Source organism: Diadema setosum, chromosome 9, assembly GCF_964275005.1.
Source record: "Diadema setosum chromosome 9, eeDiaSeto1, whole genome shotgun sequence".
Classification (NCBI taxonomy): Eukaryota; Metazoa; Echinodermata; class Echinoidea; order Diadematoida; family Diadematidae; genus Diadema; species Diadema setosum.
The window spans coordinates 32421460-32439625 of NC_092693.1; the positions used below are offsets into that span (position 1 = coordinate 32421460).

The 18166-nt window shown below is 37.9% G+C and overlaps 1 protein-coding gene across 1 annotated transcript in view; it reads right to left on the reverse strand.

Moving 5' to 3' along the window:
- Positions 1 to 9604: 9604 nt before the first annotated feature.
- LOC140233319 (scavenger receptor cysteine-rich domain-containing protein DMBT1-like) overlaps positions 9605 to 18166 on the reverse strand; it is a 38968-nt gene continuing 30406 nt past the window's right edge. The window contains exons 10-11 of the mRNA XM_072313429.1: positions 17139 to 17471; positions 9605 to 9969 (exon numbers count right to left, since the gene is read on the reverse strand). Of these exons, the coding sequence (XP_072169530.1) occupies positions 9605 to 9969; positions 17139 to 17471 (698 nt within the window). The remainder of the gene's footprint in view (positions 9970 to 17138; positions 17472 to 18166) is intronic.

Sequence of the window (18166 nt, forward strand, 5' to 3'; positions counted from 1 at the left end):
GCATGAAATATTACAGTGGGAAATTTTGAAATCTCGTCAAATTCGTCACGTTCAAATTATGATGTTTAAAGTTTTGAACAATTTAACACCCAGTTATTTGCAAGAAAATATATCATATGTTGAAAAACCCTATCATTTTCGATACAACAATCTTCCTTTACCAAAACCTCGAACAAATAGTTGTAAACGCACATTTTTTTTTATAAAGGTATAAAGTTGCACAATAGTCTTCCCATTTGTATTCGTAACTGCCCAACAATTGTAACATTTAAGCGATTATTGTTAAACAATTAGACTGAATGAGACTCGTGTCTATTTTATGAACAATTCAAAGATTTTGTCATGTATGATGTTTGTATAATTAATGATTATTTTGATTTGTATATCGATTTTTAATTTGAATGAAAAGATAATATTGAATATCATTATTGTTATTACAAGACGATATTACCCCCTTTCCTCCCACTTTTTTTTCTATATTTTTTTCTTCTTCTTTTTCTTCTTCTTCTTCTGGTCCCCATGGAAGACCAGTGACTCTATAACAGTGTCGCTGAATATGGGTTTTCCAGACGTTTTCCACTATCTCATTTATCACTTTGTCTTTGTTATTATTGTTTCGGTTCGGTGTTTGTAAACTCATACTCGTACCGTTTAATGATATTAATTTTCTTTTGTTTGTATAGTTTGTATAACATTGCATTTCTGTAAACTCTGTTTATTTGTAAAGATATTTCATTTGTATGCTTTATATGACGGGAAATAAAACCAAACCAAACCAACCATCTACGGTTTTATGACACTAAATTTTTATCGGAAATTCGTCAATGGATCTCAACGGTTTTGTTTAGCTGCGGAAAGATAAGATAGCAGGATCTTCAATTTCAACTCTTGAGGCCAATTCGATATTTTGTGTGCCAAATGTCAACCGAAATGGTTTCTTTTTCACTGTTGTTGTTTTGTTTAATGCAGAAATTAATATTCAAATTGGAATGCCACGAGGTCAGTGAACACATCGATACGGCTTGCGCTAGGGATTATATTATTCGCCGATTTCTATTTTTTCCCTTGGGGGGGGGGGGTGGTTTGGTTTATTTCTACATTCTCTTTCTCCAAATACAATAACGAATGAAAACAAAGTGATACAGAGTATGCAAAAAAGAGAGTGTAACATACAAATCAACATAAGAAATGTCAATTTCATAACACATCAGTCTGTAATAACATATGAATGAAAGCAACGTAAAAAGGCATACTGTATTCCTATAATAGGCTTATATTATTAACAAAGGAGAAATCAATACAGGGGACCGACATCATAAGCAGAGCTTGACGTGGATGAGACCATATCCATATAATACGATTATATCACAACACCAATGGATTTACACATAAAACTCTTGATCTTAACGTTATATTCCAAACGCATTTTGCTTAAGAAAAAAAAAAACAATGGAAAAGAAAAAAAAAGCGATTTGGCGCTTTAAAGAAGAAGAATTAAAAAAGCACGCAGCACCATTGACTTATACTGGTATGATAGAAGTGTGGGTATGTGCAAGTGACAGTGCGTCGTGTGTGCAGGTGACAGTGCAAGAGAGTATGAATATTTTAGACGTAAGGTATGCGCTTTACTGAAAGCTACATTTATGCAAATAAATGCCCCTGTAAAGTCATTATCAAAGAAAAGAACGGGAGGGAATGGAAGAAATCGGATAAATTTTGTATGGTTCAGGGCTGACTGAGACTTGGAAAAAAAGAAAAAGAAATACATCATGTGTTGTTTGAAGGTTTGCATGGTGAAGTAAATGAGGAAGAAAGATTTGCGGTGCCACCATGTGTATGTAGTCCTTAATCGGATCGCTGTTTGGCAGAAGAGCCTAGAAAGAGGAGAGACGAAGAGGGAAGCGACATATGGGGGTTGTGAGGAGGGCAGAAAGTGAAGAGTGGGAGACAGTAATGGGCTAGAGGTTGAAGTTGCACTAGTGGAGACGGTAGAGAAAGGAACACAGAGAGTGGTAAGGAAGAATAGTGTGAGAATCAAGCAGGATGTTCGGACATCGTTAGAAGGGGAAAAGATGAAATAGAAGGGAAGAGGAAGAGGAAGGAGTTGAATGTTGGAGAATCATGGAGATAGGGGAGAGCAGTAAAGATTCATGAAACCAAGAGAAGAAAAACGAAGTCGGCGAACAGTGTGGCTATGGAATGCGGAATCAATGGAGAAAGGACGAATAATCCCTCGAAGGAAAGGTAAGTAGAGGAGAGATGAGAATATGTTGATAGAAGGGAGAGAGAGAGAGAGAGAGAGAGGCGGGGGGGGGGGGGGACAAACAAAAGAAGTAGAAAAGAACAAATTGAAATTCAAGACGTAAATCAGAGGGAGCTAGTATGGATCCTAGAATGAAATGCTGCTGAGAAGGAAAAAAAAATTGGAAAGGAAAATTGATGACAGTTAAGTCCTGAAAAGGTTCCTGTGGGAGAAAAGCAAAAATAAGAAATCAATGCGAGAGGAGTTATCTTTTTCTTTTCTTTTTATTGAATGACTCTATACTCTTCCGATTTTGCATGCTATGCCAGTTGAGAGTAAAAGAGGTGTTCTTGTGCTGCCATTTTGTTTGAGGGAGGCCTGCTACTTTTTCACAATGGATATTTGAGTAGCTTTCAAGGATTTCACTATGCCATGGTCTGCTGGTTAAAAAAAAAAACAACACTAAGGAATTGTCATGTGGCATGATTAAATAATGTGAAACATCTGTTTTTTTGTCGAATCCATTTCTTGAAGCTTGCGTAGGGCGTGGTAGGACCTGCATTGATAACTGATAACAAAATGATCACTACAACAATGTGTAGTACATCTTTTAAGATTATAAAAGCGTTTGTCCTTCATGCACAATTTAAAATGTTGACTCTTCCTTTTGCTTCATATCCATGACCTCAACGATAACTTTCCAAGTTACATAAATTATTCATAATTATGTATAGGTGACATATTTCCAGTTGATTTTTAAAAGGCTTCAAGACATTCTCCGGGAGAGCCCCATGATAATAGTACTAGTCAGTTTATTTATATGAAATCTTTACCTTGCAACATTTTCAATATAAGGTTGTAGCAAAGGATATTTTTAACGTGTTTCTTTTTTTAATTGTAAGAAAGATTCCCTTTTTTATGCATCTTTTTTATGCATCTTATTTTTCCTATTTCTCTATTCAATATTTGGGAGGGTTTATCAAAATAAGACAGTGATATCTTTCAGAATGTGACATAGGCAATATTTTGTGTCTGTACAAGGTGATACATCATCTCACGTTTCTGTGATTTAATTATCATTCAATGATGATGTATTTTCTGATGTAAAATTGCTCTTCATTTTACATTTTGCTAGTTTAAGGTAAGAGTGTACATTTTATGTCATCACGAACACACACACACACACACCTGCACATGCACACACCCCAACGGTCTCCCTCTCGATGCAGTTGTAATGTGAACCTGACAAGGCTGGGGCGATGAAAACGACAGGACCCAATGAAAGAACAGTGCTAACACTAATGTGGCTACCCTGGGTGAATGGGAGCCCATTGTCATTGTTTGTTCTGATTTCAATTAAATGTCAATTCATACTTTATTTTCATCCAACAAATGGTAATACATGATGGGAAGTATACATTTCACACACACACACGCAAAAAAATGTTTTGTGAAAAGCATATGACAAAAATGTAATACAAACTATAGCGTACAAAATATACATTGTGAGAGGAAAAAACTCAATTCAACACCTACTAATCATATGCTAATGAAACACGTCTTAAATTTGTTTTTCGCAAAACTGACGAATAGTTAATGAAAAAACGGTAAGAATAGTAATCCTCTGGAAAAAAAAAATAATTAACATACAGTGGGCTGTACAAAGGTAATTACATGATTTTTGTTTTTCTGTTTCTTTCGCTTTGCACGTGCTCCGAGCCTGATTTCGACACCATTCTACACATAAATCATATAATTGTAGTTTATCTCATTGTTTTCTTAGGCAAGCATTTAGATTGATCAATATGAATTCAGAATATTGAAAGAAAATGCTCCAAGAATGGTGCTCATAATATGAAATGCAAAGTTAATTAATAATTGAAGTGTATGAACACACAAACACAAGCTGCAGTGCTATATGTACACCTCGACACACAAACACACCAATTGTCGCCCCCTGAAACAGGCAACAAATAATTGCGCATGGAAATTGTCGCTCGCCCTCGAAGCACATTTCAGGGGGTAATATCATTCTTGACATAATCATTGAAATACACATAACCTACATGGCTACATCCATGCAAACAAGTCATGTAAAAAGTCACGGTGAGGTTTCAAGGAAGTGTGTATGTGCGCGCGCACATGATAATTGAGTGTCCGTTCCTCTGTGTGTGTGTGTGTGTGTGTGTGTGTGTTATTACTGAGAATTATGCAGAATTTCATGTTATTTCTCTTATAAAAACAGGGTATGATTTGGTAAAAATCATTTTGTTGGTGGACATTAATTTTATTGTTAATATGGATTTGATATTGAATGAAACTCAAATAAAGAATATTATTAAAAAAAAAAGTTATTGCATATTATGGAAGAATGTGTGTTGAGGTAGTTTATATGCATTATGAGGATTTGTTCGAATGTTTGTTGGTGCTTGTTTATAAATACATATGTATTCGGGGTGTGCATACGGCAGTTCGTTTGTGCTAAAATCAACTAACGATTGAGAAATTATTTACGGCGTGTCGAAATCATTTGCTCATGTATTCTGGGATAAAAAATAGTGATTATGGAAGTTAAAGTTAAGACTGATGGAAGAAAATGAATGCAGTGAAAAAAAAATGAACAAAGACACATAACATTTAGGGAGGGTACCCCAACCACACAATTCATAGTGCATGGCCGACGACAATTTGTGCAGCTACGTTTCATTTTGCCTGCACGAATTGTCGCCATCGAGTTCAGAAATTGGGAACTGCACAAGCAGCACACAGGCGACAAATTATGGAAGGGCGACAATTCGTGCCGTAACAAACTTTATTTCATTTTTTTTTTCTTTTTGTAAATCTTTCTACTCTTTCAGAATTTGTGAAAATCCATGTTGACGACTTTTTGGAGGTTTGATGACTCAGGGTCCCATACAACTGTATATAATTATAATTTACAAAATACGAAATATGGTTTAATAAATACATGGTTTGGTAAAATAGCTGGAATAATACTTCTCTTCTATCAATTGATTAGTTAAGTGACAAAGAATTACGATAATCCCATCAAACAAATCACACCGAAGAATGAAGATCATCCATTGCTAAAAATGCTATTTACTTTTTTCTAGTTACGCGGATTTATCTACGAGTTTATTTATTTATCTATTCATCTATCTGGCAAACATCATCCAATGTTATGAAATGCAGAACAACTACGAAAAAAAAAATCTGAGTTTGAAAATGAGAGTTCCTTTATTCTCCACCATTACTAATAATGGTTGCTTCTTTTCATTACAATGAGGTTGAATGTGTGCCCAATTGGTTAGAACTAGTAGCGACCACCTGCTCGTTTTTGTTCCTATTTCCTTCTGTCTGACCGAATTTATTCCTAGCCAAGTCTTGCCACATTTTTCTGACTCTTCTGTTGAGACCGAATGACCAGAAGACCAGAATTCCTTGGACAGCCACGGCCAGAGTGAAGACGTAAAAGGCGAAAGAAAGCTGGACCGCAGCCGCAATGAAACTTGTTATCCATCCGAATCCCATCAAGCTTGAGATCTAATTGCAACGCATGGAGAAAATCAGAGCGAAAAACAAGACAAGAAGTATTTCCGTACTTTATTGTATTGTGCAGTCTTTTTTTTTAAATACTGTACATATGAATACCTCTTTCTATGTAATCCACGTTGTAATTTAAATCGTTGAAGAAAGAATTGTACAACAGTATTATATGATCTATTTTGTATAAAATTACATTTAAAAGAAATGTAGTTATATTCAAATGTTATTCATAATTATGATGGGACAATGAATGCCGAATTTCAACAGTGCTTAAAGGCTCGCTAAAATCCTCTATTTCGTTTTTTCATATCAAATTTTTGGGTTCGAAACAAAGCTTATTTAAATGATATTCCTGTCTAGCCATTTGGTCGACTGCTTTGAATATAGTCTTAGAAAGTAAAAAAAAAATGTTAAAGAGAGATGTTCTTCTTGTGCAGCTATTGCAGGTTTTACTCTATCGTGTAAGACATATTTAACCCTTAATTGATAAAAGTGAATTTTGTTTTAGTCATCACCTACCTTTGTGTAAGTAATCAATTCGTGTCTTCGCTCCTTCTTATCATGGTTTGAAGTCAGAATTTCAGAGTTGCTCTTCAGCGCTTTGATTTCACGAACAGTAAGAATGAAGAATACGACATTCAGCGTGAGACTCAAGGCAACCGGTATGAGGAAAACAATGACGTTATCTCTGAAAGGATATATCCAACAGCCTCTACCACCGTACCTCAACGAGAAAACGTCACGCCCCTCAAAATGCACAATAAGACAGAGAGAAACAAAGAGAGCCGGTACACCCCAACCTATCACGCAAAAGCGCAATACGACATCTCGTACTTTCTCACGACTTAGCTTCGATTTGAATTCGGTCAGAGAAAAACTACGCCAAAGGTTCCCGGCCAGAACATTCATCCAGCTAAACGCAGCGAGGAGAAAAAAGTGTGCAAGAACACCGACTGTCTGACAAAGTGCTGGCCATGGATGAAGATGAGTGGTTGGATACTCTATCAGCAATTGTCCAATCAGTAAAGCAATGATCATGTTGAGAACAGATATGCCTTGAATGTTTCGTAGTTGCTCGTGAACGGAATACGTCACCATTGTTGCTAAGAGACATAGTGATGATAAACCAATCACAACATGACCAACGATAGTTTGTGCTTTCGTGAGGGGTGAAAAGTACCACAGTCCGCTGTCAGCTAAATCAGAAGACCAGCATACTATGGCACTCCCGTTCGGCAGTAAGGCGTATTCCCCCTGTGGTACTGACACATCATGACCACTGATCTTCAAACCAGTTCTATTTTCCAGAGTGATAATTTCGAATGTGTCAATCAAAACAAACGGGCAGTCCAGAATATCTTCGCGTTTTCCGCACAGATGAAAATGTGCTGTTGCCTCAAATATAGCAGCTTGAGATACACGGGAGTAGGTTGTGGCATTTTTCCATTTTATCGGATTGATGTAAGTCTCGTTAAACAAAACATAGTTTGATCCGTTGATCTGCACAGGCTGGAAATATTTCGGGGGGCCTGTAAACCATTCTCCTTGACAACCAACACCGGCACTCGCGTCTGAAATGAGGCAAGCCTCCTGAAGCTCTATTTCTATCTCGGGACATGTGTTGTTAAATGTGGCAATGCTGTTTACTATCATAATCATAATTTCACTACGAGGAGGCAAATCTTGCCCAACGATATCGTAGATATATAATGTATCGGCTTCAGACGTTGTGTTCTCAATCCTTTCTGTCAATACTGACTGAATTCCGAGACCTGTAAGGCATCCCACTGCGTCACTGTTCTGTAGGACAGCGTAAGATAAGAGGAGAGACTGACAGGATGGCCACTCTGCGTCTTCGGGTATGCACCGATAGTTTTCAAGAAATAATCCGTTAGGGCATAGTTTTCTCACAAATTGTTCTGGAGCATACACAACAACATTTGCGACTATATGAGGTGAGTCACCTGGTATGCTGGGTGCAAAGAATGTGGCAACCTGTGGGCAAAGTAAGGGTTGATTGAATAAATGTTCATTACCAAGAACTTGGTTACACACTGCACAGTGTTGGTTTTTATAGGGTCTACCATCCACATGTACTACCGATGAAAAGCGTCCACAGGCTTCGGCCGCCATCGGCACACTGTCGTTACTCTCGGGGCATGTCGTGACAATCGAGTTGAATGAAAGAGAGCATTCCCTAGGAGGAGAGACTGAATCGTTCTTCGAAAGTAAGCGGTAGCTACGAAATGTCATTGGACCCTGTGAAGTATTTGTTGTAAAGTTGTCGAAGAAGGCATATTCCTGAAGTAACGATGTGTTTCTGGCCCCGTGACAATCCGCGCAATATTCATTCACATAAAAAACGCCTTGATCATCGGTTAGGATTCTGTCATGTCCAACAAATTCACATTGTTCAATAATCGATGCATTTCCGTGGGCAGATGGACATCTGTTCACAAGTAACCAGTTCTTAAGATGAAATTCTAATGGTACTGTAAGGCAAGACCAATACTCCAAGCGCGGGATTGTATCGGAACTTCCGGGGGACAGGTTTGATGAATTGCTGATGAAGTCTTCGCAACAATCCCCCAGGGACGTGCAGATGGAGTCACAATAGCAGAATGTATGTGCGTTTTGTTGGCATGACTCTGGACAAAGTTTTACCGCCGATGGAACAGGGACCAGAGAACCTTGAGCTGAGAAAGCGTGCGACAATAATTTTTGTGTTTTATTCTTCATTGTTGAAGCATATCGATTACATAATACATAGGTATATTAAGGTATGTTTAGGATGTTTTTATACATTTTGCATATGTATGTATATGTACTGTGTATATATATATATATATATATATCATATATACATTATATGCATAATTCATAGGCCTATTGACCGATTCTGTGACGCGCTATGTGTATTTTTGGCATGGGCAGCGCCATTACTGCGGTGTCTCAGCCGACCCCCCCCCCCCTTCCCACTCCCCACCCCTCTCACGCGCGCTTAATGAGAAACTGATGCATGGTTGTTTTAGCCAATGGGCGTCTCGTACTGAGTGCGCGAATGCTTGCTTAGTGCGCGAACCTTTGTTACAAGTGCGCGATAAACATGTTGCTCTTGGGGTGGGGAGAGCAGGGGGGGGGGGGGGGTCGGCTGAGACACCGCAATTTGAGCTCATGGCTGCGCCCAGTGCCATAAAATGTCTGCTGCCCTCAACGAACCCGAATCGGTCAATATGTCTGGCCGTGCATCACAACAGCAAAAAGTCTCTCATTGATTTTGTGTCATAACTCAAAATAGGTGAGATGGATCAACCAAGTCAATCTCGAGTCTTTCATATTATTTTCTCAAAAATACATTATGGTTAAGTTCGGGATCATAAAACTAATGGGAAATTGTGTTTAACGAACGAAAAATTGTGTTTAACTAATGGAAAATAGTGTTTAACGCCCATCCACCCTCCATGGGTGAATGCTCTCCAGCCAGACAGACTAGACAGTGATTAGGACGAGTCACAGAACTGTTCTCTCCGTGATTTTCACAAGTCCAGTCGAACAGATTTAATTTGCACGCTTTTAGCATACTACCGAATCAAAATCTACATCGATTTAGTTTTTTCTGCAACATTTTTTGTAGAATAGTGTGATTAGGTGTGCCTGACAGTCCCCTTTTCATCTAAAAATAAAACCACAAAAAAAAAAAACCTTTACACATTCTACAATTTCAACTCCAATAACGTTTGAAAGGATAATGCCACAGCTTTAAAAGTTGGCACTGCTCATGGATAGAATGTGTTAACAGAGCATGGTCAATACACTTCAGGACCAGACAGGATATAGAATGGTTTTACCTATTGCACTTGTGCACACGACACCTGCGTCTTCGTTGTGGCTACAGTTGTGTCTGCCGTACCCGTTGTGATGACACTCAAAAATGTTTGGTTCATGCCCTTCGCAAGTCACGTTATCCAATAGGATAGAGCCCGTACCAGGTCCGAATTCGGCAGACGCTGTAGCACGAGCTGCGCCGTGATATCCTAGCATTGAACAAATCACCCGTGCATCTGGTAAGTCCCAGCCATCGTCACAGACAGTGGACCAGGTCCCGTTGTAGAATATCTCCACTCTGCCTTCGTTTGGACCGTTCCCACCAATCAGCCGAAGGCTTATTTCTGTATTGGATACTTTGGGAGGGGAAAAAAATAATAATAATAATAATAATAGTGGCTACTTGTATAGCGCACAGGTCCACTTTTCAGTGCTCATGGCGCTTCAAAAATGAAAAAATATATATTTACATGCATATACATATTCAAACATTTCAGCAAAGAAAAAAAATGGTAAACAAAAGCAAATATATACCAAATAAAGAATACAACATATATCAATTAAAAATACAATATTAATCCAATATTAATGACATACAGCAATTACAGTCCTCAGTATGAAAGGAACAGATAAGTTTTAAGTTTGGATTTGAATGACTCTGTAGATGACAGTTCCCTTAACTGAAGAGGTAACTGATTCCACAATTTTGGTCCCATAACGGAAAAAGCACGATCACCATATCCATGTTTTACTCTGGGTGTTTGGAGTAAGAATGCATCTGATGATGAACGTAGCCTTCGTGTCGGATTGTATTTTTGAACAGAATTACTTATGTATATTGGGGAAAAAGAATGAACTGAATGATGTACTAATAACAGAATCTTGAAAATAATCCTTTTTTCTACAGGTAACCAATGTAAGGAACGGAGAACTGGTGACATGGAATCAAACTTATTAGTAAAAGTTAACAATCGGGCAGCTGAATTTTGCAACCGTTGAAGTTTTGTGACATCTTTTTTTGAAAGATTACACAACAATGAATTCGAAAAATCCAACCGAGAAGAAATCAAAGCATGAATAAGTATCTCAGCTGCAGATTTAGACAAATATTTCCTTATGAAACTTAAATTACGCAACTGATATCGAACATTCCGCTGAATATGAGTTACATGACTTCGAAATGACATTTCCTGATCAAATATGACACCTAAATTACGGGCTGTTTTCGACGGAGTAATGCAAGTGCTACCGATGTTGACATGACATGACTGATAATCAACTTTGCTTAACATATGCTTTGATCCCAATAACAGAAACTCAGATTTATCATCATTTAGTTTAAGGCCATTGGATGTAAGCCAAATTTTCAGGTCTTGCAAACATGCTTCGAGTTTTACAATGGCGGATGACAATGAAGACACAGTGGGTTTAAAAGACAAATAAAGTTGTATATCATCCGCATAACAATGATAACTAATACAATGCTTGCGAAATACTTCACTAATTGGTTGCATATACAGAGAAAAAAGCAGCGGGCCTCCAACAGAACCTTGAGGTACACCAAACTTTGTCATAGTTTTACAAGAGGTAGAATCACCAATTCTGACATAATGAGATCGATCACATAAGTAGGATATAAACCAATCAAGAACAGTTCCTTTGATGCCCAAATATCTCAATCGTTGAATCAGAATAGCATGGTCGACTGTGTCAAAAGCTGAGCTCATATCAAGCATGATAAGAGCAGTGATGTTACCACTATCTAATTCTCTGAACACAATATCTGATAAGTTGACTAACAGTGTTTCTACACTATGACCAGGCTTGTACGCAGATTGAAATGAATCAAGCAATTCATTATCTTGCAGATACATTGTCAGTTGTGAGAAAACAACCTTTTCAAGCAATTTACTTAAATAAGGTAAATTTGAAATTGGACGGTAATTTTTTAAACACTCCTGATCTAAGCCTGCTTTTTTCAAAGTTGGATGAATAACTGCTTTTTTACACACCTGTGGAACTACACCTAATCTCAGGCTAGCATTTATGATTCTTGTGATAACGGGTGCTAAAACTCTGCCACACTTCTTAACCAAATCTGTTGGGATTGGATCAAGTTCACATGATTTGTTAGGTGAGTTCTTAATAAGCTTTTCTATCTCATTAACAGTGACAGACTGAAACTCACTCAATTCTGACTTGACTTCACATACAATGTCATTTGGCTGTTCACAACGAGTTGGGAAACTCCGTTGGATTGCCACAATTTTATCAATGAAATATTGATTAAAACAATTGGCTAACTCAACCTGATCACCATGAGTGAGGTGTTCTGGTAAAGGAGATCGCTGTTTTCGGTAAAGTAAAGCATTAGCAACTTTGTACAACTTCTTTGTATCTTTCCCACAATCCGTAACCTTTTTTGAATGATATTGTAACTTAGCATCTTTAATCAAGGCATTTACACATCGCCTTTGTGCATGATACATCTGCTTGTGAATCTCCAGTTTTGTGGACCTTGACTTCCTTTCTAACTGTCTACGAAGCAGTTTTGCTTGAGCTATTTCTGGGGTATACCATTCCGTATTGGGGTGTATTGTGACCTTGATTCGTTTCTCAGGTGCCAACTTATCAAGGGTGGCAGTGAGTAAGGTGTTATACAAATTCACTTCATCATCAACATTATTAACTTGAGGTTCAGCTGATAAAAGAGACTTAACATGAGTATCAGCAACAAACTCTTGTGGGTTTACAGATTTCAAATTCCGTGTCACAACAAATGTTTTTTTGATACAACGTTTAGGAAGGTTCAATTCACACATTATTGCTGAATGATCTGATATACCTTCCACAACACCGGTATTACAAAGTTGTACAGTGTTACCTTTATGAGTTATAAGCAGATCTAATACATGGCCTCGATTATGAGTTGGTTCATTAATATGTTGAATCATATTAAAGGCTGACAATAATTCAGAGAACAACTTCGAATTCGAAGTTGATGAGTCCACAGGTATATTGAAATCACCTGCAATCAACAAGTCAGACGAGCAGAGAAGCTGTCTATCGAGAACATTAGAAAACTCATCCAAGAAAATCTGAAACTGTACTGAACTGGGTGGACGATATACATTGATGAAATGCAACGATTTCTGCATATAATTCAGAGTCATCTGAATCATTTCAAATGTTGTAACATTTGGGGAATCTACAATTCTGATATCTAAATGACTTTTAAACAACACAGCTATTCCTCCTCCTCGTTTGCCAACTCTGGGAATGTGCTTAAATGTGAAGCCATGTGGTGTCAATTGACCAATCGGAGCAGCATCATTAGGCGTAAGCCATGTTTCACAAATAGCAACAATGTCTAATTCATGATCAAGAATATAATCTACAAACTCAGCGGTTTTGTTCTTCAGCGATCTGGCATTTAACATAGCAAATTTCATATTCATACATGAAATATCAGAATTCACAAATTTTCTTTCGTGTAACAACTTCACAGTTTGATCCCTATTTTGTCTTACTACTCTTTTACCTCTGTGAGTCTTTTTCACTCTGTTAATCTGTAGTGCTGTTATTCGTTGCCATGTCACTTCATTAATCCTAAGGCACTTACAAGAAGGTTGAGTGGAGTAAACATTGTAAGGGTTCAGCTGTAAAAGGTCCGAAATACTATATGCACGTCTTGTATTGTTATCAACAGCATGATCTTTAGTAGCTGACACACTAAATGACGGACCTGGGTTGATTTCAACATCTCCACTGGTAAGCAGTGACATGTGAAAAGTAGAGCTTGCATTCTTATAATACAAAATGCATGCTTTTGAGTAGCCTTTTACTCTGATACCGGTACTAGACATGTTCTTATCATTCTTCACAGTTGGTAGTATAGACCTACTAAAAGCGCATGTGGCTGTACAACAATACATACATGGCAAAAGAGTCAGTATTAGACTCACAACAAACATATTCCTCATTCGTTCCATTATACTGATAATCACTGCATTGTGCAAAACGTACATACAAATTTAAAAAAAAATTAAACAAGCTACAGCTCATTCAAGTATACAACAGTTGAGCGCATGAACACATTAGCGCGTATGACTTCTACGCGCTTAACAGCCCTAGGCTCACATGAGCGCATAAACACATACCCTACCTGAATATGAAGGCTGTGGTGTGGCTCCCGTGCAAATGATATCAAACCCCAAATCCAGTTTGCCGATTTTCAGCCAAATCCTCGAATTACTTAACACAAAAATGGTCCAGGAGATTCACAAAGCACATACAATACAGCTGGCACAGTGACACAAAAATAATATCACAGAACAACACAAAAATCATAAACAACTCAGAGCACAGAAAAGAGGCAACCACGCAGGGCGCTCTCTACGACATGGTATATCAGACAACAAATTAATTAAAAATAACAATGACAACTAGAAAAGTACTCTGAGAGCGCAGACCTCCGCCAAGCACCTACTTTCCACCGATGATCTTGCAAAGAGGTTTTTCTCCTCTCCACCACTGGGGAAAAGCTCTTTGGGCTCTTTCATAGAGATCAGTGATTTACACCCATAGGTATACATGCTGAAAAAATCGCCCGATTTCCCAATATAGAAGCCTTTGTTACGTCATAGACTCTCAACTGCGCGGCGCGCCTCGCCCTCGTAGAAAGTGCGTTTGAAAACCTCAACAATGCGCAGCTTGAAATCCCAAGTTCATTGATCCTGTTACGTGTCAAAATATCAAAAAATCCTTCATATATTCCCCCCAAATCCTCGGATCACCAGCAAAAATTCAATCATTTGTTACTAGTGTCATTCTCAACCTTTCCTGTATGGTTTCATCCAAATCCGTTAACTACTTAGACAAGTTATTTTGCACGCGAACAGACAAACAACAAACAAACGGTAACGAAAACATAACCTCTTCCCTTGGCGAAGGTAATAACCTCACAGCATCCTACACCACTGTTCACCAGGAAAGAAAAATACGACACGATACTAAAAAAATAAAAAAATAAAAAAATAAATAAATAAATAAATATAAAAAAAAAATCATAAAGATATAAGCGACGTTTGCATTCCCAGGGAGAGTTTGTCCTGTCATTGTCATAAAAGTGAGAATTTTAATACACCTCTGCTATCAAACTGATTAAAATGCTCAGTTCACATATTGATACGCGATTTTACATAAAACGCAGCAAATTAGAAAATGCATTAAAGCAGAAATTTATAGAGAATCTAGAAATATGACAAGTTTGATATCTACGGAAAGCTAAGAAGCTAGTTAACAAAACTGGATATCTTTTAGACGATGTAACTTTACCGCCAAACTGTTTTTGAGATTGCAAAAACACCCAATTTCCATGACCACGTAGCTCCGTTCGCTACAAGAAACATCAGATTTGAGCGACGTCACCTAATGTGTATGAGCTGATTTGCCGTACGGCTATGAGACCCGCTCTGGCAGAACCCGAAAACAAATGTGATTTCGCGCTACAGCCCGAAAAAGGTAAAAAAAAAAAAATGACCTACCTCAGGGACCAAAGTGACATTTTGGTATCACGTTGTAGGGGAAATTTTCTAGTTTCTGATTGATATCAACAACATTTCGAAATACAACCTACAAAATGTGGAATTTTGAAGAGAAAAGTGGGATGTCAATCTCAAATGTTGGCCAAAATCTTACGTCTAAAGACCAAATCGCCTTCGCTTACGGCGAAATGACTGTTCTTTTGGCGATCGTGTTTTAGATATTCTGCGTTGAACCCTGACACATTTGGTACCTACAGAAAGCTCTACCTCTGCTTATTCGAAATATGGTCATGACATGATGTCATACTACTCACTTTCATTCATAAATTCGTCTGAAACATGCGTAAGTTTATGCAAATCGTCTCCTAGACGCGTAAACAGCCTTGTTGCTTACCAAGACACGTGATCGAAATACGTGTTCACGATTGGTCAACTGCGCCGAGGACCCCCTTGTTTACAAGCAACCTACGTGTTATACTATGGGGATCGCTGCAGCAGCGGTGCATGCTTGCATGCAACATGTGGCGTGACTGCTGCTCAGCACGGAAATGTTGCAGTTTCCCGCTTTGTTAGACTGTTGTTTTTTTTTTTTAGCAAGTTGAGGTAGAAATTAGAATTTAAACCAACACACAAGAGAAAAAGAAGGTCACATTTATCTAACAAACCTTCATCATGCCATTTCGAAGGAATCAAGCTGAAATCACGGCATCAAGGAATACCTCTTCACTGAAGATTCTGCTGGTACTGTTGTGCGTACACCTGATCACGGCAATCGCGAATCTTGAGCTGATTACGGTAGGTTTTGTGCTTTTCAAACGTCGTATTTCCGTAAATTTATGGGTGTAAAAATGATTTCCAATCAATTACAGCTCTTTGCCTTAGTTATCATCCTTCATGAGAATGTAAGATTACCTCAGCTATGTACGCAATTCCCCCACAATGATCGATTTGTTGTGTCAATAATAACAGCAAATTGTGGCTGTACGAAGGAACAGCTGATCACGGCAATCGTGAATCTTGAGCTGACGATAGGTTTTAAAGCTTTGTTTTTCCGTAAATTTATGGGTGTAAAATATGATTCCAATGAACACAAACAAACAAACAAACAATTTCACGACGTGAATATATAGTTTTGGCGGACGATTTATTCTAGATTGACAACAAATTACACACCAATTTCCTGAAAAGTGCACACAGTTTGCCTATAGATAGGTAAATCCCACTGCGTTGCATACACACGTGGTGACGTCACAGATTTGGCACTTTTCTTAGCCGCATCGAACTTCTTCCAGTGCTCAAATTTGATAAAAATAAAGATTCTTATATTCAAAGCAGAGACAACTTTATTGCATGATTTATGTCAGAAATTAATCAAAATAACATTAAATGATGGAAAACAGTCAATTCATACGATATTATTTCCTATAAATTTCTTCTTTAAAGGAAACCCAAACCTTAGAGAAACGTGGACTGAGTGAAAGGAGCAACATTAGTAGAATACACCAGTGAAAGGTTGAGGAAAAACGGACAATCGATGCAAAAGTTATGAATTTGTAAAGTTTTGGTGTTGGAACCTCTGGATGAGGAGACTTCTAGAGATTATGGTGTCATGTGTGGACAACAATATAAAGAAAATATAAAGGGAGTTACACCCAAAAAAATATTTCATGAAAATTTCACATTCCATCAACTTGATACTGACATAATGTTAAGGATAACAATCATTCCCCTGCTTTCTGAAAGCGGTAAGTCAAGTGATCCTTCATTATGCTAGAAAGGTGATTTGTGTGTGTGTGTGTGTGTGTGTGTGTGTGTGGAATTCTCTTTATATTTTCTTTATAATAATGTTGTCCACAGCATTCTGTGACCTATCTATTCCTCAAACTCTTTTGAAACACTTCAGCTGTTTTTTTTGAATCTGCAAATGATAAATAGCTGTTTTTAGTTGTTTTAAAATAATACCGTACATAAAAGCATACCTGTAGCGTTCGAGCACACAACTCCTGCGTCCTCGTGGTGACCGCAGTTATGAACGCCGATGCCTCCATGTGGACAGGCAAAGATGCTTATTTCACTGCCCCTACACATCAAGTCGTCCAGGAGAATTGGTCCGGTCCCAGGACCAAACTCTGCCTGTGATGAAGCTCGGCTTGCTTGTAGATAGCCCAACATTGAACAGACCACGTTGGCATCAAACATGTCCCAGTCATCGTCGCAGATGGTTGACCAGCTGCCGTCAAAGTGCAGTTCCACCCTACCTTCGTTTGGTTCATTGCCACCGACCAATCGCAAGACTTCGTGAACGTTTGCCGCTGACAGTGGATAAAGGAGAAGAAGTATTCTATCGTACTTCATCTCAATGTCAATCCTTTCTCTTGAATATTTTGTCTGATGTGGTGCGACACATCCTTGTCTCGGTATCTCAAACAAACATACTATTTAAGAAATATGAAAAGTGACCCCTCCCCCACTTGAAATACATGTAGTATGTCTTTCCCACATTATTTGCATTTAAAAATGCAGCTTCTCTATTAAAAAAAAATACCCAGCACGCATACGAGGTTTTACTGTACCTTCTACTGAGTTAAGAACCACGATTACAAATCTTTTTGAATCTCCACTTTTGTTTGAACTGAATCATCTCTAGTGCCACATTTTTGTAACTTTTCTATGTAATGAAGCTGAAAAAGGAGGTTATCAACAATTCATAAATCACTCCCCCCCCCCAAAAAAAAAAAACAAAAAAAAAAAACTGCAACGCATTCAATGAAACGCTTCAAACATTGCTGTCTAGGTTTTTTCAAGCCTACACTACAATGTATTGGATATACTTCATGATTATGATAACATCATGATAATGATGACATTATAATGATAATGATGATCACAATGATAACACTTTGATTCAGATTCAATAAACATACAGTGTGCTATTTCATAAGGTTTAACCACATGATTGATTTCAGTGAAGGGGGAATCTTATGTACTACATATCGAGTGGCAGAAG